This window comes from Mytilus galloprovincialis, chromosome 13 (assembly GCF_965363235.1).
Source record: "Mytilus galloprovincialis chromosome 13, xbMytGall1.hap1.1, whole genome shotgun sequence".
NCBI lineage: Eukaryota > Metazoa > Mollusca > Bivalvia > Mytilida > Mytilidae > Mytilus > Mytilus galloprovincialis.
In genome coordinates, this window is record NC_134850.1 from 18,345,970 (window position 1) to 18,368,837 (window position 22,868).

General features: G+C 32.4%; 2 protein-coding genes across 2 annotated transcripts; one reads left to right on the forward strand and one right to left on the reverse strand.

The window, feature by feature from the left end:
* The first annotated feature begins 9,826 nt into the window (after positions 1–9,826).
* LOC143057420 (uncharacterized) lies at positions 9,827–10,718 on the forward strand. Its single transcript, XM_076230724.1, has one exon. The coding sequence runs from the start codon at positions 9,827–9,829 to the stop codon at positions 10,604–10,606; it is 780 nt and encodes a 259-aa protein (XP_076086839.1). The 3' UTR covers positions 10,607–10,718.
* Positions 10,719–18,466: 7,748 nt separating this feature from the next.
* Positions 18,467–20,435, reverse strand: LOC143057421 (uncharacterized). The gene has a single exon (XM_076230725.1). It carries the CDS (start codon positions 20,433–20,435, stop codon positions 18,600–18,602), a length of 1,836 nt encoding a protein of 611 aa, XP_076086840.1. The 3' UTR covers positions 18,467–18,599.
* Between the last annotated feature and the right edge of the window lie 2,433 nt (positions 20,436–22,868).

The following is a 22,868-nucleotide window of genomic DNA, read 5'->3' on the forward strand; positions in this document are numbered from 1 at the left end:
TAAAACAAAAACATGCTTAAATGAAAACTATCTATTATTTTAAATCCAAGGGACCCAATGGAATGCCTTCATCAGTAGTATGTGAAAGACACGACCGTGTGCAATGCCGACGGGACGCAACACAAGTTTAACAAAACAACGAAACAGATTATGTACAGCACCAAAAATCAACTCAAGCACCCGCTGGTTTCAAAGCAGCGAAATTTTCCCAGATGTGGTAAAATTTTTGGGGACAAATTAAGGTTAAACTTTTCATATATTTGAAACCCGAAAGGCCCCCATGTGATACCGCTTCACGAAGTGTTTTTTTCACAGTTTGATTCAATGGTAAAATAGTTTGTAAAAAATATTTGATAACTCGAAAGATTGTATATTTTAATTTTACAGTTTAATGTTCATCTAAAAAACACAAATGGTTAATATCTTTTTTCGTTTCTGTGTGTGTTACATTTTAATGTTGTATTTTTGTTGTGTCGCTGTTCTCCTCTTATATTTAATGCGTTTCCTCAGTTTTAGTGTGTAACCCGGATTTGTTTTTTTCTCTATCGATTTATGAGTTTCGAACAGCAATAAACTATTGTTGCCTTTTTCCAATGGAAATCTTTCCTCTTAAATTGATACCTATATCTAGACAAACGATATTCAGAAAACAAGGACCAATGAATCCCCTATTGCAATATATTGCCTTACACAGGTTGTAGCGGTTGTATTCAACGTGCAGTGAGGAGGGGATTTTTAAAATTTTTGTTGATGGTCTCACTCTAACTAAGATAAAAACATAAAATAAATTTATATTTTCAACAAATTTTAACGAACAGTTCAGTATAATTAGTCTGGACGTAGGTTCATTTAAATAGCTAAAAAGTAAACAGTCATCATACATATTCGAATCAATTTCTCAATACTATAATGAAAGTACTTCAATTAACTGTTTTTTTCGAACTTTGGGCAGTGTTAGTAAGCGGAAACAAAAAAAAAGGATATCATTATCCTTATGTGCCAAGAAATTCTACAGTGCCACCTTTATCACAATTGTCAAACGGTTTGGATTATGTAGGCTGACCTATAATGGGTTACTGTCACAAATTTTCACTTGGATTAAGATTTGTCTCACTCATACCACATCTTTATATATATATATTTATTTATTATGAGTAGGTTAATATCACCGACAGGTCTTCCAGGTCAATGTACGTCAAATAGCCAAGGTAGAATAATGATTGTACTAGTCATTATATTCTATAAAATACTTTTACAATTGTATTTGTACAAATAAAAAGTTGTACAAAATAAGACATGTACACGACATATATATGTTTCTAATATCTTAAGATTTAGGACCGCGAATAAGTGTCGCTAATGAGCTGATACTCAAGCACACAGTTTTTTTAAAAACTAATTTTTGATGGTGATGAATTGTAAAAGCTTCATATTTATTAAGTTAATTCTTTTTTCTGTTGTTTGATTGTAGGTTTCTAGATTTCTCCTCTGTTAAAACAAAACTTAATCTGTAACTCGCATAGACAAATGTGATTTTGTTTTGTTAAATTTATGATTCGAGCGGTTAAACAAACATTTGATTTTGATATACAATTGACCAGCACATGATTATCGCAAATGTATACTTTGTAAAGTTATAATCAATTAAAAAGTTAATATGAATAAATCCGTTTATAACGTATTATCTTACTTTAGATGTAGCACGTCTTATGATTGGCTGATAGGTTTTTGTCTATCAGTTCATATACATCATTTTGGCATGTAACCTTGACGTCACCATAATTTTTTCATGATTTACTCCGTATAAATGGTATCAAAATCAAATTAGAAGAAATAACTATATTATTTTTCTGTCTATTCGAAGTAACCGAAATATGTGGTACACACTGAATAACCCGCTTAGGTTGTGGGTTATCTGAATGTTTGCATAACATTTTTAAAGCTATTTTTTATGATATTTGTTTATGTTATTATTTCATTGACAGAAAACACATAACGGTCATTCTTTAAATATAAAAAAAAATCATCAATGATTCAAAGCTTATAGTTGCGTGCGCCAAATGTGTGTTTCATCTCAGTAGCGCTGGAGGAAAAAAGGTAAACAACCGCATAATTCACAAAAGTCACGAGCATTGTTGACCAAAAATTCGGAAAGATTTTTTCAAATACAGCTTACTATATAGGTAATCTATTTATGTGAATAGAAAATAGTCAGAAGTTAAAACCATTCAAAGATTTGTAAACAGATAAGCTGTATAGTATGTAGCATCAATCTTCATTTAATACAATAAAAAATAAAAGTTAATTGTATAACATAATTATGTAACTCTGTAAATTCTAATAACTGTAACAGTTATGGTTCTAAAGTGACAATCGTGCATTTTGTTTGTGTAATACTATCATTATTCAACTATGTCCATAATAAGCTTCATGTGTTAGGTTCACCTTACATTTTATGATACATTGTTATATATTTGCCCTGCTTTTCGTTGTAAAATAAGCGTATCCATGATATTTGATGACAACACATGTACAGACGCACTGATTACTGGGCTGATGAAAAATACCCTCGTGATACAAATTTCACCAGCAATGGCGTTTTATACGTAAAAGTTGCCGATAATTTTTTTTTTTTCAGTTTTAAACAGAGGTCATTGAATAATGATAACTTTCGTAATTAGGAATTCCTGTCGTTCAAACAGCATATAAAGAAAGCTACTATCTTGGTTTTATTCTAAACTTGACCTTACTACTCTATGTTATTATGATTTGGACAAAATATTTGAAAATACTTTTTGACTGCGGTCGTGTCCTTCATTTAATGTCATTTCAACGTTTCTGTCGTTTTTGTCGTAAATACACTTTCGATAAATGTTCAGCAAAGAAATGAAAAGTACATCCTAGTGATTGACTTATAAATCATGCACGTACAAAAGTGTGAAATTGTAAATTATCAGAGTACGAGTTGTCCCCTGCTCGAAAATTTTAATATCTATGAAACGTAATTGTTTATACCGAATGATTTGTGTTCTTTTATTTTAGGAAAAAAAACTACAGGTAAATTAAATAGAATGATACTATGTTTAGCAATTAGTAATAAATATATTAGCGAACACTTTTTTTTTTCGTTTAGTCAGATTGTCTATCAACTACATTATTTTCTTTGTTTGGTCTCTTTTTTATACATTTTTTTTTGTATTTATATTTATGTGTGTTTGAATGTTTTTGTCTATAATGTATGTGTACACAGTTGTTACTGCAGGATTTAAATTATTGTCAGCTTAACATATCATGTATGTTTGTGTGTGCTTATTCAATTTTGTCATGTAAACGGAACCAAAAAAAAATCTGCAATTGAGGTTAAGCTAAATAAAAATACCAGGCCCAACTCAAGTCAGGGATATGCCAGCTGTTTTCCATATGTTTCATTGGTGTATTAGGTATAACGTTTGATGTTGTCAGTTGGTGTTGTTTTCCCCTTTTTTAATTTTATCTTTGTTTTCGATATTCATTTATTTTTAGAATGGCGCCAGTACTATCAAGGGAGGAATCAAATTTTCTTAGAACTGCCAACTTATTAATAAGACTTTCACCTAAGGCTGTTAGAACCCTTTTCGATAGAGAATTTTATCCCGGCGGTTTGAAATCAATATTTTCAAAGAACTGGACGACACTGGATAAGCTGAAAAAGAAACATGTCATAACACAGACGCAATGGAGTTTATTGTTTCCTTCGGGTAAATATTATATTGTGCATTCGTTTATATTCGCATTACGTATTTAATTTTCTTCACATTTGTTCACAGAAACAAATGCATTTTTCATTGCAAAATTTCTATACATTTGACAGAAGAGAATACAAACCAATAGTCAGTAATTTCATTTAGAAACGCAAATATTTATAAACAACTGACCATTAAAACTGTAATTAGTTGTTCAACTATTGTCTGGACAGGTATAAAGTACTTAGAAGCATCCCGTATGAAGACACAAAATAAAACATTAGTGCAGGATAATATATATGACAAAAGGTAGTCGTGCCATATTAGGCACAGATATTAAGAAAATCTAATGATCCACAAAAAAAATTATACCGCTATGAAACCGTGACGGAGATGAGTACCACTTTATTATTAACGTTTGAACCTTAAATTGATTAGAATATTCCATTTAAGAAACATATCTTTAGTACGTGATAACCAGAAAGTTATATTAGGTTCGAAGAATCGTATACCTTTAAAAGTTATGCAGCAAAATATCTGCTAAAATTGTGTTCAATATAAAAAGTTTAGTTGTCTAACTTCAGTAAGTGTACATTTAGGAAGAAGGTGTTACTATCTGAAGACACGAGGTATCCTGCCTTTCAAGCCCTAAGGGAATATTCAATCAAAATAAGTCCTGAATATGTCCTGTTAATATATAGCATGCATAAAAGAGTAGTACATTTTAGTTGATACAAATAAAAAAAAACGCAGCGGTAGATGAAAAGACACAATCTGTATGAATCAAAACCTTTTTCATCAAATGAAAAAGTTCGTGTATCATCAATACAGATCATTATCGCTATGTTACAAAAGTTTCCTTTGATTTTACTGACTGATAATTTCCTGTCTCATCACAAGATAGTGATCACTAGAAAATAAGGGCACCCATGTCGTTGTCAATGGAATTAGTAACGTCGTCATAGGTAGAATAGCGATATACAAATTATCATCGATCATTGTAACTCGATTGCTTTTCTCACTTTCGCCGTGACGGCTCAAGCGAGACAACCTATCTTGTTGAGATGACCAACGCTAATCTACAATTAGTGACGTTCAACAATAAAAAATAAAATAAGTAAAAGAATATCAATAAGATGTAAGAGGCAAGTGTTCGTGAAAACGAAAATCACAATATCTTTGTGCAAAAATCCATAAGTATCAGAGTTCATGGAGAGTTGTCCCATTGGCATTCACACCACATCTTCTTATATCTATTGATTTCAAGGTACGGATCCTAAATCGAATGGTTTTGACCTAACATTAATGGTGTGTTTACTTCGAAACCTGACAAACATTACTATTCAGGACCAACTACCACAATCATCAGACATGACTGAAGGAGCGTCTATATCTAGAATTAAGTTTTACAGGAATCAAATCGCCCATTCAGACTCGGGAGTGATGTCTGAGGCAGAATTCAGTACAACCTTTGAAGAAGTTTCTAAGGTAAGATATCCTTTCTCCCGAAGACAACAAATACATTAATAAACCGGACTCGTCTTTCAAATACTTGTAAATTAAGGTATTCTTCAGTATAATAACAAGCATATATGGACCAGTAGAAAGACAAGGCATGTCTACAATATTATATCGGATTGCATTTTTTTTTTTACTGAAATGTGATTCGTTAATACTATTTAAGTACATAACAGGATATAGCATTCAGTTTCAATTTGTCGATAATTATAAAAATAATAACATGAAGACAACGTAACAAACATACGAAAATGAGTATGAATGTCCCAGGTGTTTGATACACAGACTAGCAGTATTAAAGGTACTTAAAAATGATGGTCAATACCTCAATACAAAAATAACCAAACCAAACAGTCAAACAGTCTAAGGTCAATCAAACATTATGTGGATATATGTAAATAACGGTAAAACATTTACATGAAAAACAAACAATATCTTAAAAATTGTCTCGGACAAAAAACATAAAATATCTTTTGATTTCAATGTTCATATATCGGTAATAATTTGAAGAAAAAAACGTTTATACACATTTATAGCTGCTGTAGACATTATATATATTTTCATGTGCATAATACTTTTACGAGATCTGATGACTTATTTTATTGAATGTAGGTACTAGAAATACCTTTGTTTTTAAATCAGTTGTAGTTATCTATGCCAGATAACATTACATATTGAATATATGCTGCTTTTTATGTTTCCAACAAATACTAAGCATATTCTAAGTAAACAAAAGACGCAGATTTTTTTCAGGCTATAGAAACTCTCTGTCAAACTATGAAATCAAATTGCACCAGTTTGCAAAATGCTGACCTAGATTATTCATTCCATGAAATATATGTAGAGTTCGTCAAAAAAGAAAGGCAAATAGAAGAACTTACTGCTCAAGTTGAAACCCTGAATTTGGAAAGAAATAATATACAATGTAAGTTTTCAAAGTTCCAACAAGTTCAAAAAAAATAAACATACAATCAATATATGTGACTTTCTGTTAAAAACAGATAAAACTCAATTTATTTAGTTCTATCGGGATAAATACATAACTATTTAGAATACCCAACGTTGAAAGTCTAAAGGTTTTTATCTCCAATAACTGAGGTATTAAGTCTAGCGATGACGGTATGTTCAAAGAAAACTTGGTTTTATAACATCTATTGCACATATTGTAATATATGTGTTCCAATTGTGGTAACTACAACCCCGTCCCTTTTTCTCTTAAGTCGTGAGCCATCCAATTAGAAATACCCGGGTGTATACTAAAACGAACAACACGACGGATGCCACATGTGAAGTCGGATCAGCTTACTCGTCCTGGTTACCTGAGATAACCCCCATCTTTTCTGATGGGGTACGCCTTTAGTTTTCTGTGTAGTGTTTTGTGAACTGTTGTTTGTTAGTTTATTCGTTGTCAGTTTTTATCAACTTATGAGTATTAATATTTTTTTGGTGTGCTTGACCTTATTTGTTTGTTACTTGTTTAGCCGTCTAAATACTACAAGCATAAGTAAAGAGATTGAAGTCGACCCTCCTGATTTACTTACTGTTCACATTATCAAATATTTACGAGTGATTGTAAAGAATTGAAATGAAATATTTAATGAACATCCATTACAGTTTTTTGTATTTGCAATGTCTTTTATCGAGTTTTATTAATTTTATTTGGTTTTATATATTTATTGATAATATCTGAAAAAAGCAATGTTATATTTAAAATATTTCCGTACTCACACCATTTATAACATATTTTTCTGAAGTTCTGCGTTGATTTGGTCTTTTTCATTTAATTTTTTTTTTTGCCATTATGCTTATCAAGTATTCCGATATTCAATAACTCTTTGGCTTTGATTTTTTTTGTAATTTGAAACATATTTTGTTTATTTCCCCCTGTTACATCAGCAATGTGTTGTCCAGGGAAGCAAGTAAGGGGACTCTGCATAATTACAATCTCATTTGTCGGAGGAAATCTAAATGAGAAATAAATCCCACTAGGAATAATTATCATGTATCAATATCAGTTTCATCTATCTGCATATTTCTACATCACGCCATATATATACATCTGCACAAGTATTGATTAATGTTTTGTTGTTTGACGATTTCAGATGAAGGTAAATCTAGGGATGCACTTTTGACCAAATAGATAAAAGTACTTCATCATTTTGTTCTTTAAAAATGTTGCATTCTGGTTGGGACTACAATTACAAAATTATAATAATAGTAGGATTAACTCATGTTTCACCCGTCGTTTCTTTTACGTGTATGCGTTATTTGTCATTTTCAGGAATTGTAAAATATCTATTAATCAATTTATTTGATGAAAATGAATATTCTCGTAAATTACAAAAAATTATGTTTTGGTGAAATATAAATCTCACGAAAATCAGAAGTCGTAGAAAAAGACAAAAAGAATTATAGTTTGCAATGTGTTCAACTCTTATTTTTGCATTTCAGCTATAAGTTATTGAATGAAACATCTAATTTATTTATTAATTCTTACATGAATATTGCAGCTATTCAGAACGCAGAAATATCTGAGTGGAAAAAGAAACTGGAAAAGTTCTATGTGACTGAAGCTGCAACCAGATTAATTAACGTGGTAAAAAACAACCAATGCACTATTATTACTGGTATACCTGGATCAGGCAAATCTGCACTTGCTTATCATGTATCCCTTCACATGCAAGAAACCGAAGGCTACACAGCTTTACCTGTTTGGTTACCATCAGAAATGATAAAAATGACAAATTATAATATTAAACCATTTTTTGTTTTTGATGATGTTTTCGGTAAATATCCTTAACTGCTGGGAATCCGAGTCCAGGCATATTAAGATGTTATTGGAAAATCAAATGCTAAAAGTGATGGTGACATGTAGATCCTATTTATACGAAAAGGTTATAGACAACTTATCTTCTTTGTCATTTGAGCAATATGACTTGCAATCAGATGATATAAATTTATCTTTAGCTAAAAGGAAAGAAATAAGTAAGTTGTATCTTACTGATGATGTTGTGGACCAGCTAAATGATGACGTCATAATGATGTACAGCTTTTTTCCTTTATTGTGTGTTATGTTTAAAGAGAATTTGATGGAGAATGTTGACTTTTTTTTTAAACCCAAATCATTTTATAAAAAATGAAATTAAAAACTTTAAAAGTAGAAAAGACGTATCGTTTATAGCTCTATCACTCTTGGTTTTATCTAACAACTCGATAGAGAAAGAAGGTCTTCATATTGGAATAGATAAATACAATAGTATGTCACAAGATTTATGTGATGAAATCGATAACACGAAATCTCCATCTAAAACTTCTATTTTGTCAAATCTTCACAGTCTCAAAAGCATGTATTTAAAAGAAACAGATTTTGCATTTTCTACAAAACACGATAAAATGTTTGACATTATATCTTATACTGTTGGCAGTTTTATCATTCGTTGCATTTTAAGACATGGAGAACCGGCATTCATTAGTAGTAGATGTAAATTAACATCCCTGCATGAACAACATGACGACTATACCATAATGATTACAGATGAATTAGAAATCATGTATTTCGAACGTATACTGAAAGACATTGGAAATGGTTATAACTGGTTTTTGCTGGCATTCAAATGAAATTTAGAAAATACAGAAATTTGCTAATTCACTACTTAGAGAAATCCAGTACGAATTTGGCTTCACCTAGAAATAATTTCACAACTGCATTACATGTGACTGCAGCAAAAGGGTATTATGGTATTTCAAAATATTTACTTAAAAATGATAGAACACAGATACATTCACTTGATGCTAAAAATGGTTCTCCCGTACGAGTATCAATATATGTGGAAACGATGGTTGGTATCCCCTGCACATGGCAACATCTGATGGAAATACTGAACTAATTAGACTTCTGGTTGACCATAAGGCAAACGTTAACAATGTTATGTTTTACGACATGACGGCACTGTACATAGCTTGTAATTATGGCCATCTTAACGCAGTCAAATTACTACTTCAATGCAAAGCCAATGTGACCAAATCTGAAAACAATGGATGGTCCCCATTACATATAGTTTGCCATAAGGGGTTTATCGACATAGCTGAAGTATTGATATTAAATGGCGCAAACGTTAATATAGAAAATAACGATGGATTGACACCATTGTTTTTAACATGCAAAAAAAAAATAACACTAATGTAATAGTGAAACTATTAGTTGAGCATGGTGCTGCAATTAATGCATTTAAAAAAATGGAAATGACGCCATTGTACATTGCGTGTGAAAAAAGTGACGAAGACATGGTGAAATTGATGCTACATGACAAAGCTGACTTAAACAAGTGTGACGCCGATGGAATGAGTCCATTACATGTAGCTTCATATAACAACCATACGAAAATAGTTAAATTGATATGTGATAACAGTGCTGTAGTGGTACTTACTTCGATGGAAATGACTGCACTCAACTACATCCTGTCTGTTCAAATGAACTGAAAAACATAGCCAAGATTAAAGTAAAAGGTGGTGAAGCAGTGAATAAATGTGTTAAGGATGGAAACACTCCCTTACATAATGCCGCAATTCGTGGAGATACAGATATAATGAAAATTCTAATAGAACATGGTGCAGATGTAAATTTTTGTTCGCGTAAAGATCTAACTCCAGTTAATGTGGCTTGTCAGTTAGACCATTTAGAAGCAGTAAAATTGCTGATAAGTTATAAAGCCGACGTAAACATATGTGATATATATGGGTGTAGTCCATTACATATAGCTTCTTTTTGCAATCAGAAGGAGTTAGTTGCATATATATGTAAATCTGGTGCATCAGTGGTAAACCTGTCCAATAAAAAAGACAAATCCCCGTTACATTTGGCCTGTGAAAAAGGTAATGACGACATAGTAAAACAGTTAATCACACATGGTGCTGCCATTGAACATTGCGATGGAAGAGGCTATACTCCATTACTTTCAGCTTGTGTTGAAGGTAAAACAAATACAACAGAACTATTAGTAAAGATGGGGGCAGTAGTTAATGAGGCTGGTAAGACTGGTATAACGCCGTTACGTATGGCTTGTGAAAATCAGTATAACGACATTGCTATAATTTTTCTTGAAAATGGTGCAGAAGTAAACAACAATGATCAAAATGGCCGAACTTCACTTCACTTTGCCGCTGAGAATGACAATAACGATCTCATTAAAATTCTGATGGACCATGGTGCAGATGTTAACTTTCAAATGAATAATGGAATTACACCTATTTATGTAGCTTGTGAGAAAAATCATATAAAAGCAGTACAAATGCTGTTAAGTTATAAAGCTGACACATACAAATGTGAGAAAATCTGGATGGAGTCCATTACATGTTGCTTCTCATGACAACCATGAGGAAGTAGTAGCGTATCTTTGTGAAAACAGTTCTGCAGTAGTAAACCTTCCCGATAAAGAAGGTGAATCACCATTATATTTGGCTTGTGGGGAAGTTAATAAAACTTTTGTTGAACAATCCCTCAACGCGAGTGCTATAGTAAATAAAGTTAAAGGAACTTTAAAATCGCCTTTATTACTAGCTTGTACCGTTGGGAATTATGACATAGCTTTAGTATTACTTGAAAATGATGCAAACGTCAACTACAGTGATGAAAATGGTCGAACTTCACTACACTCTGCCGCTGAAGATGGTAATATAGATTTCATCAAAATTCTGATGAACCATGGTGCAGATGTAAACTTTCAAATGAATAATGGAATGACACCAATTTATCTAGCTTGTACACGAAACCGTTTAGAAGCAGTTAAAATGCTGTTAAGTTATCACGCTGATATAAACAAATGTGAATCAACTGGATGGAGTTCATTACATGTTGCTGCGAATGACAACCATATGGACGTAGTCGAATATCTATGTGATCACAGTAATGCAAAGGTAAACCTTTCCAATAAAAAAAAGGCGAATCGCCATTACAATATGCTTGTCAAGCAGGTAATGAAGACTTAGTAAGATTATTATTAAAACATGACGCTTCCATTAATTATTGTGACGAAAATGGCTTAACCTCGTTTCATAAAGCGTGTTCCGCAGGTTATATAGCAATATAGTAGAGATGTTTATCAAAGATGATGCAGTAGTAAACCTCCCTGATAAGAGTGAAAGAACGCCAGTATATATTGCCTGTCAAATCGGTTGGACAGATGTTATCAAATTGTTACTGATACATGGAGCTGAAGTAAATAAAGCAGGTCAATCTAAATCTGAAGAAGGCTGGACACCTCTGCATGTTTCTGTGGCACTCGGTAATACGAATATTACTAAATTGTTATTGCAAAATAAAGCAAACATAAATTTAATCGATCGAAACGGACATTCACCTTTATACAACGCTTCTCAAAATAGTTATTATGACATCGCTGAGATTCTTGTCAGCCATGGAGCCAGTACAAATAGTGTTCAAATTTTATCCAAAATGAAAGGACCAAAAGGACGAAAACAGTGTTTAATTCAATGAAGACTTAAGCTTGATCATAACAAAAACTGTAAGACTCTTGGTATGTGCATACCTGTTTTATTTAATATATTTTATTTCGTAACTATTTTAATACTAAGATTTGTTCACATGTTCTTAATAAATAATGGAACGTAGATAATAACTTAGCAACCATTTTAAACTCTAAATATTGTGTTACTCTAATTACCTATTTATTCATACGATATATTTCATAATTGCAGCTGATTCAAAGTTTCGAAGAAACAATAATATCATCATTCTCTATTAATGAGTAAGATCATTGAAAAATAATCTATGTTGTCTTGAATTCATACTGATTTTACCACGAGTTTGTCCTTTATGCTTAATGAAAACCAAGAGCAATCGCGTTAAAAACTAACTCGTTGTAACATCAATATACAGTTGGACGGCAAACGATTTAATGGCTTCTAAGGTCAAGACATTGGTCACGTGATAATAGCCTGTTCCAAGTCAGTATATTGTAATTAAGTGGTTGCTGTTTGTTGCTGTTTATAACAGTTGTTTTTCGTTTATTGTTTTGTAGATTGTGTTCTTGTTTTGTCATGTTACAACTCTGTCCCAGTTTAGGGGAGGGTATGGCGCCGATATAACTAGTTGAAACCTGCTGCATTGTTATGCACCTGCCTTTAGTCAGAAGCAAGTTGTTCAGTGGTTACGTTTATTGGTCTGAAATGTTTGGTAAACGTCAGTGAGACCGCAACATGATAACTAAAAATTCATTATGAGTTCAAACTTATTCTTTATAGTGTGTTTAAATTTCTGACACATCTTACTTGTATGCCTTAGATCATCAAACTTTTATGCAGCTAATAATCAAAACAATAATAAATGGTGTGGCCACACCTACAAATAATTTCCATTATAAAACCTTTTTCGGTTGACAAGTGTTTCTTCTGACTGTTATGTGGGAAACAAAGTGCTGCAACTTCCTGATGCACAATAAAAATTTATGTGTGCTTGTACCTATAATGTTACCCAAAAAATATCCCGACATACTATAAAACTATTTGGCCTTCTTAATTGTTCAATTATCCTGTTGCAGTCAAATACACCAATATTAATAGAAAGTAACAAACATTTCAAAAAATCTCAGTTCGTTGATTCCACATCCAGTCTATCTCAAAGAAGATGTATACTGATAACCAGGGTACTGCACTGCTTTCCCCGTAGAGCAAAAATCATACCGTATTACATAAAAGAGGAGCGGGATATTCGAACTCATATATCAAAAACTGATAACGACATGGCTAAGAGAAGACAAACAATAGTTAACAAAACACAACAAAGAAAACTAAAGACCACGCAACAAGAAAACAACCAAAAACTGAGGGCGATCTCAGGTGATCTGGAAGAGTAAGCAGATCCTGCTTCACTATTGACAACCGTCGTAACACAGTTGGATGACAAACTTTAAAACAAAAAGGTCGGATTTTCACTGTCATATTATGCAATTATAATTAATTTTCCGCAGGTGCCAATTCTTTCCAACCAGACTAATATTGCAACAGCTGAACAAAAGAACAAACTGATAAAAACCAGCTGAAAAGCTTGATTTGAATACATAACTTATAAAACAAACTAGTGAAAAGAGCATTTAGAAAGAAAACAATGTACTTTTATAAATACATCGTAGGTCTGCAAGTCACTAAATATGTCTACTTCATCTTATTCCATCATGAGATTGTTTTTCTGGTCATGCTGAAAAACAAAATTTCACATTACCATTTCCCGAAAACCGTTTTAAAATATTTTGGATAAGTACAAGACCTTGATGAGACATAATGATCGTTTTACCTAAAGCAAAAAAAAGAAGAATCACGTATTAAATCTTCCATTGTCTTTTCGTGACTTTGTGTTAATTTTTCAATTCAGTTATTTATACATGAAAATGTCAAAAGCTGCGTTTTCAAACCTTCAAGCTGTATCTGGAAGCTATTCAATATAAATTTAAAAATTAATGTGAGAAAAAAAAATTAGACCATGTTAAAGCGGTTGGTTTGGGGAGCCACAAAACCAGGTTCAACCCACCATTTGTTTTCTTAAAATGTCTATGCTAAGTCAGGAAAATGGCGATTGTTATATTATATAAAAGAGAAGATTTGGTATGTGGCCAAATGAGACAACTCTTCACAAGAGACAACATGACACAGAAATTATAGGTCATCGTATGGCCTTCAACAATGAGCAAAGCCCATACCGCATTGTCACCAAAAAGGCCCCGAAATAACAATGTAAAACAATTCAAAACCAACGGCATAATTTATGTGAAAAAAATGAACATAAACAAATATGTAAAATTGAGAATGGAAATGGGGAATGTTTCAAAGAGACAACAACCCGACCGTAGAAAAAAACTACAGCAGAAGGTCACCAACAGGTCTTCAATGTAGCGAGAAATTCCCGCACCCGGAGACGTACACATAAACAAAAAGAAAACCACTGTATTACAGGGTCCTGACTTTGGACAGGCACATACATACATAATTTGGCCGGGTTAAAATGTTAGCAGGATCCCAACCCTCCCCTAACCTGGAACAGTGGTATAACAGTACAACATAAGAATGAACTATAAAAATCAGTTGAAAAAGGCTTAACTCATCAGATTGATAAAATTACAATTGCACGTGGACGGGTACTTGTTCATCCTAACAAACAAAAAGACACTAGGTACAGATCTGAGAGTACAAATGTACTCGCAGTTAACTGACAGCGAGTTCAAAGCATCTAACAACTAATAAAAACAATCATGCATCAAAGACTAAATTATCGATTGTTTCTGTGGGTGTTACATTTTAGTGCTGTGTTTCTGTTGTGTCGTAGTTCTCCTCTTATATTTAATGTTTCCCCTCAGTTTTACTTTGTAACCCGGATTTGTTTTTTCCTCAATCGATTTATGAATTTCGAACAGCGGTATACTACTGTTGCCTTTATTCAAATACGTTTGAAAACAAATGATATTGCCGAATACTATGTATCTTGATTAAATATATATATAATGAAGGTATTTGTTACTAGTCTTTTATGTTTATGTTTCCCCTAAAGCACAAACAAACAATTATGCCATTTTGTTTGTTATTACCTTGCAAGTACTGCTGACAAATGTAAATATGTTCATAAAAATATACATATAAGGGAGAAATTGAAACAGAAAAAACGACAAATATTGAGATAACGTAATCATATACATAAAGTGGACTATTACCATTCAACAATAGTGACAAATCTTTGCACACGTCAATACATGTACTTGCTCTAGTTAGACTAACAATTATTTTGGAGTGTTACAATACTTGCATAAATGTTTTATTATGATCTCGATGTGGGCACTAAGAAATTATACCTATAACAATGAATGATTTAAAATCAAAAAATCAAAAAGTACTTGTTAAAATTCTATAATGCGGGTTATGACAATAGCAACAAAACTGCCTTATGAAAATGAATTCCATGTGATACTGTAGAATAGACAAAGGAGCATTTAGGATGTTTATGTGTAGCTATTTATTATGTTTCAATTGAGGAACAAGTCTTATGTCATGTATAAGTGAATACAGAATATAAATGTCAAATGACCAGTTGTCAAATCAGACCATTTTTTTAAGTTGACATATTTGTTTGTTTTGGTCACACATTGTTGTAAATATAATTTTATGCAACTGTCATATATATTAGAAGTTTTGTTACTAATATAAGGTTTAATCCACCATAATGAAGAAACTAAGACAGTAATATGCACCTTCCGTTTTTTAATTTCCCTGAAAGTCATTTTTTTTTTGTATTTGTTATTTATCTATAAAAGTTAAAAAAAAAAATATATACAAGGAAGAAGTTGAAACAGAACATACAACAAATATCTTTCGATATTGTAACTTGTAACAGGAACTGAATCCTTGATAGTGGAAATAAGATATGAACTTGACGTCCTTCCTCCAAGCAATTACAAAAGCAAATTTTATTTCAGCAAAAGTATTGTTGAAATGTCAAAACAAATTTATTTTAATCAATATTCAAGTTTAGTTTGTATAAAATATATAACAAAGGAAAATGAAAAAAAAAGTTGAATGATTATAAAACTAATTGAAAACAAAATATGTTGAAATTTTTTGTTATAGATATTATTATTTCACAGAACAAAGAATACGGTTAAATTGTGTTCCAATTTTAATGAAATAATATAGAATTGTTTTTTGTTTGTGATAATTTGGAAAACAATGATCACATGGTTAGACTGTTTGATCCCTATACACTCACGTGTTAGCCCTCTTGTAGTGATATTCCTTAAAACTATTTATATATGGTATTTAAACAAAAACGTTGTTACTAATAATACCACGGTTTCAAAAGCGGAAAATATTTGTCCATTTTCTTGATGTCTATGTGAGGGAGAGTCACTGGTCAGTCTTACATGTATGTGCTGACTCGGACAGTCAGTTTAAACCAGTTGATTGGGTTTACAAAGAGATTCATCCAGTATGGAGTAGCGGGTGTAGCAATTCAGAGCTCCGACACGGTGTAGTCCAGAATGTATACATAAAATACTTCCAATGTAAAAATAGATAAATTATACTTTTGTTGCACATTTAAATGCTTTTTTGTTTTTCAATCCTCGATTAATGTTATTTTTTTAAAACAATCAATCCAGGCAGATTGAATTAAATGTGCAATATGTGAAATATTGCCTTTAATCTAATACTTACAGTTGTGTGGTTCTGGATCGACAAGGTCAACTATGTTGATACTCGAAAGCGAGATTTGTTCAGTCAATCCTAACGTTGTTTTAAATAACATAAAAAATGTTTTAAATCATATTAGTGTTATCGTACGAAGTGAACATTAGTAATATTGTGTATTATGCAATGTTATAAGACAATAACAATCAAAACCAAGGAGTAAACAAAGACTCATAAAACCAAAAGACAATTACATCAACAGTTACAAATAATAAATAAGAAACAACACGAACTCCTCTAAAAATCGGGAGTGAAATCAGGTGCTCCGGAAGGGTAAGCATTTCCTGCACCGTATACGGCACCCGTCGTGTTATTTCTTTGTCCTGTTCGGTAATGATGGAAGGTTATTATGACTGAGGAGCAATATCACAAGTCGTATGATTTCTGACATACTTTTGTCATAAGCTCATAATGGCGACCGTAAAATGTCTTGAGTGATGAACTAAATTTGATTAATTCATAGCCCTGTCTTAGCAACTTTTGAGAAAGCAGTATTCCTAGTTCAACAAAATCAACGCACTTTGAGCTAGCTCTAGAGAAACGTATCAGTTGAGACACATATACTCCATATGCTGGTGCCGCTGGGATGTTGCTACACCGAAATGGAAAGTTGACTATAGGAAAATAAAAAAATCATCACGTTTGTCATAAATTTTGGTATTTAACCTACCATCAGTAGTCATTTCGAGAAAAAGGTTTAAATATGAACGTACTTTGAGCAAGAGAAAGTTATAATTTTATTGTGTTTAACCTTTGAAATAACATCAATCTGTTTGAAGATCAGTGGTGCAACTAAAAAGTTACTGTACTTATCATGATTCTCAAAGGAAAAACTAGGAAACATAAAAAATGGCACGACAAACTTCAATACACTGCATTGAGTAGCACATTACCAAAGTATAACATGTACTTTAGGCAATGATGTTGACAACAGTTAAATGGTTAACAAAGTAACCGCGAAGTTAAAAAATAATTGGTAACACTACTTTATGAAAATATGTGCTTTATTAGATCGTATAAAGGTAACTCCAAGCAACCAGCATCCAACTCTGACGATTTTTAGAAATATTTAAGTCGTACATTTTTGCATTCCCTTTTATGTATAATACAATTATTGACTATCATTTGCAGGATGAAATAAACAAGTAGTAAAACATGTATCTTTACCATAGGATATTGGGTTGTCAACTTTAACTAAAGTTTTATACCTTGACCTTTCACCTAGGAAATTGAACATACAGTATGACAAACCTTCTGGTATTGGTTAATATACATGTTAAGTTATAAAGTTTGAAATCACAACGCTTCTCAAGCATGTTGTCAAGATATAGAGCGGACACCATCTTTACCATAAACATGGGGTCAACTGAAACCACAGTTTTAGACCTTAACCTTTGACCTAGGAAGTTGAACATACATCATGACACACCCTCTGGTGTTAGTTATTTAAAATGTTAAGTATAAACTATGAAATCATAACGGTTTTCAAGATTTAGGCGGACACATTCTTTACCATAGGACATGGAGTTGTCAACTGAAACCAAATTTTTGGACCTTGCTTTTCGACCTAGGTAGTTGTAAAAACGTTATGACACACTCTCTGGTTTTAGTTAATATGCATGTCAAATATTAAGTATGAAATCATAAGGGTTTTCTAGATAAAGAGCGAGCATCAGGTTTTAGGACAGGCGAACGGACGGACAGACGGAGAGACGGGACGACTGACAACTGGACGGACAGAGGGATAGCCGGACGAACAGAGGGATATCCGGATGGACAGACTAATTACTTTAGGGCGACTGCCATTCGGGGCAGTCCTAATTAAACACATAGTATATAGCTATAATAATTATGTTTCTTTGATCGCGCACGTGGTGTATAACTTAACAATACAAAATTTAGAATAGTTTCAAAATGCATTTTATTTATGAATAAATAACAAGAACCACAAAAAAAAAGTTAAACAGTCTTAGAGTGTTGATTGTTTTCATACTCTAGTTATGTTTTAGTTCGTTGTTGTATAATTAGTGAACAAAACGTGGTGATAACGTAGTAATGAATCAAAATATATTGAACAAGTCAAAAGAACAAATATTTCAAAGTTCCTTGTTTTGTTCATTGCATTTTACACCGGCTTTTTTTGTTTTGTTCTTTGCTCAACGAGAGAGTTGGAACATCATCGTTGATTAACATGGCTCCATGACCAATAAGAAGATCAATGATGTCATCGAACTTTTTTTGAGTAGCGTAGTATAGTGGAGTATATCCATTTCGATCTTCTATTTTTACGGTTGCATTATTTTGTAATAACAATTCAGTTATACATGTATTTCCGGATGATGCGGACACATGCAGAGGTGTCCAGCCTTCTTTATATTCAACTTGTGCTGCCTTATTTACTTCTGCTCCATGTTTTAGTAACAATTCGACTACATCTGCACATCTGTTCTGACAGGCAATATATAATGGCGTTCTATTACTCCTATCGGTAAGGTTTACTGCTGCATCCTCTTTGATTAACAGTTCTACTATATTGCTGTGACCTTCGCCACACGCTATATGAAACGAAGTTAAAGCATGTTCATTACAATAATTAACGAAAGCACCATGTTTTAATAATAACTGTACTACGTCTTTATTACCTCCGAAACAAGCAAGATGCAGTGGCGTTGAACCATATTTATTAGAAAGGTTTATTACTGCATCACTTTGTTCACAAAGATATGCGACTATTTCCTTATGGCTGGCTTTCGAAGCAACAAGTAATGGGCTCCATCCACTTTTTTCACATTTGTTTATGTCAGCTTTATAACTCAACAGAATTTTAACGGCTTCTATATGATTATTGCTACAAGCTATATAAATTGGTGTCATTCCATTATTTGCTTGAATGTTTACATCTGCTTCATGTTCCTTCAAAATTTTAATTAGATCTATATTTCCTTTTTGAGCGGCACTGTATAGTGCAGTTCTACCATGCTCATCAGGACTGTTCACCTCGACACCATTTTTGAGTAATAACTTTGCTATTTCATAATGCCTATCGTTACAAGCTAACAGTAATGGCGAGTTTCCACGTTCGGTTACTTTATTAACTATAGCACCAGCTTTAATTAATAGTTTTACAATATTTGTATTTCCATAAGAACAAGCTAAATGAAACGGGGTAAATCCAATTTCACTACACTGAGTTAAAGAAGCATCATGTTTTAATAATATTGTTGCTATGTCTTCATTTCTTTCTTGACACGCAAGATATAATGGCGAGTGTCCTTCTTTATTTGAAAGATTTACCTCTGCAGCACCCTGATCACATAAATATGCCACTACTTCTTTATGGTTGTCATGAGATGCAACATGTAATGGACTCCATCCAGTTTCTTCACATTTGTTTATATCAGCTTTATAACGTAACAGCAATTTAACTGCTTCTATATGATTATTCTCACAAGCTACATACATCGGTGTCATTCCATTATTTCTTTGAAAGTTAACATCTGCTTCGTGTTCAATCAAAATTTTAATCAAATCCATATTTCCTTTTTCAGCGGCACAGTATAGTGAAGTTCTACCATCTTCATCAGGACTGTTTACCTCGACACCATTTTTGAGTAATAACTTAGCTATTTCATAATGCCTATTGTTAACTGCTAAAAGTAATGGAGAGATTCCACTTTCGGTAACTTTATTTATTACTGCTCCGTTCTTGATCAAAATTTCTGCTATATATGTATTACCATATGAACAAGCTAAATGTAACGAGGTGAAACCTTTTTTACTACAATCGTCAATATTAACACCATGTTTTAATAATGTATTTACTATATCTTCATTCCCTTCACTACATGCAATATGTAATGGTCTCCAACCATTGTCGTCAAACTTGTTTGCGTCAGCTTCGATATGAAGCAGCCATTTAACTGCTTCTACATTGTTTTGTTTACAAGCCATATATATAGGCGTCGTCCCATTATTTGAAGCTGCATTTACATCTGCTCCATTTTTGACTAGATGTTTAATAATATCAGTAGAAGTATTTACAGCTTGAATTAATTGATTTTGTTTAATTTCATCTTTTTCAAAAACCGATGCATTAGTGACAATTGCTTCTTCGGTTCCGTTTTTAGTATCCCGATAACAACAATAATGCAGTGAGGTATATCCACATTGATTGCGCTTATTTGTTGAAACGCCAAATTCGCATAATGATTTCACTATGTCTACATAACCGTTACTACAAGTTATATGTAAAGGTGTTTCTTCATCCCCATCACCTTGATCTATTACTGAACCATGCTGGAGTAATAATTGTACTATATCTATATGATTTCCTTCACAAGCACAGTGAAGTGGTGTTTTTCCATGTTTTGTATTTTTATTCACGTCTGCATAATTTAAAATTAATATTTCAGCTATGTCATAAAATCCTCTCAGACAAGCTATTTTTAACGGAGACCATCCTTCATTTTCACATTTATCAACATCGGCTTTGCTCTCGATCAAAAACTTCACTGCGTTTAATTGACCACACTCCGAAGATATGTACAATGGTGTCATTCCGTTATTCAATTGACTGTTCACAATTGCTTTATGCTGTACTAGAAGTTTGATATGCTCAATATTTTCATCTTCTGCTGCAAAGTGCAGTGCGGACCAGCCATGCTTGGTTGTACATATGTTGACGTTAGCATGGTTTTTTATCAAAACTTCAGTAACATTTAAATTCCCAAAAAGGGAACTAGTAAGCAACGGGGTACATCCATCGCTGTCAATTAGATCAATTTCAGCACCATAACTAAGAAATAAGTTGGCAATTTCATGATGTCCATACATAGAGGCAAAATGTAAGGGAGATTTTTTTTTACTATCAAGTGAAAATATCATCTTTCTATTTGTTCCGAGTATATATTTTGACATATCAAAATAACCTTTTGCTGCTGTGACATGTAAGGCAGTTGTACCATCAGTACCGGAAATAGAAAAGTGTGTGTTAAACTTTTCTAAGTATTGCATTAACAAAATTCTGAATTTTTTAAATTTCATTTGGATACTAGCAAAAACCTCCCAGGTATGCCCCCGTTCAATGTCTTTTAATATACGTTCGAAGTACATTGTTTCTAACTTATCTGTAATCATAATGGTACTGTCACCATGTTTTTCATTTAGGGAGTTCAGCTGACATCTACTACTAATAAAAGTTGATTCGCCATGTCTTAAAATACAACGAATTATAAAGTTTCCTACAGTGTGAGAAATAATATCAAAAATTTTATCATGTTTTGTACAGAAAATAGACTCTGTTTCTTCGAGATACATGTTTTTTAGATTTTGAAGGCTTGACAAAATTGAAGTTTTAGATGGAGATTTTCTGGTATCCATCTCATCACATAAATCTTGTAGCAAACTATCGTATTTGTCTTTTCCAATCTGTAGACATTCTTTCTCGATCGAGTTGTTAGATAAAACTAAGAGTGATAAAGCTAGAAACGATACGTTCTTTTTTCTTTTAAAGTTTTCAATTTCGTTTTCTATAAACTTATTAGGGTTTTGAAAGAAATCAGCATTGTCCATATTCTTTTCTTTAAACATGACACAAAGTAAAGGAAAAAAGTTGTACATCATAACAATTTTATCATTCAGGTGCCTCACAACGTCATCGGTTAGATACAACTTGCTTATATTCTTTCTTTCGACTAAAGATAACGTTATTTCATCTGACTGTAGGTTAAAATGTTCAAATGATTGAGACGATAAACTATCGCTGACCAAATCATATAAATAGGATCTACATGTCACCACTACTTTATGATCTTGATTTTTCAATAACTTCTTAATACGATTTGTTTCTGTTTCCCAGCAGTTAAGGTTGAAATCATTCAATGAATATTTACCAAAAATATCATCAAAAATATAAAGTTGTTTGGCATTAGAATTTGACATTTTTATTAATTCTGATGGACACATCACTGGCAAAACCGTGTAGTCTTCTGTATCTTGCATGCATATGGCAACATAATAAGCCAGTGAGGATTTACCAGATCCGGGTATACCTGTAATAATAGTGCATTGGTTGTCTTTAACCACTTTTATTAACCTGGTAGCAGCTTCAGTCACATAGAACGTCTCTAATTTTGATTTCCATTCTGCGATTTCTTCGGTTTGAAAAGCTGCAATAAGGAGTTACATATTAGACTAAGATTATTATAATTGGTTGATCTCAATAATACTACTTCATTTTGAAATGCAAAATAGTTGTTGAAAATATGAAAAAACAATAACAATTATAATAAAAACTATATTTTTTATTACAAAGAATATACATTTAAAAAATAAAGATAAACTATGCATATTAAATATTAACTCTACAATCCTTGACAATTTTCA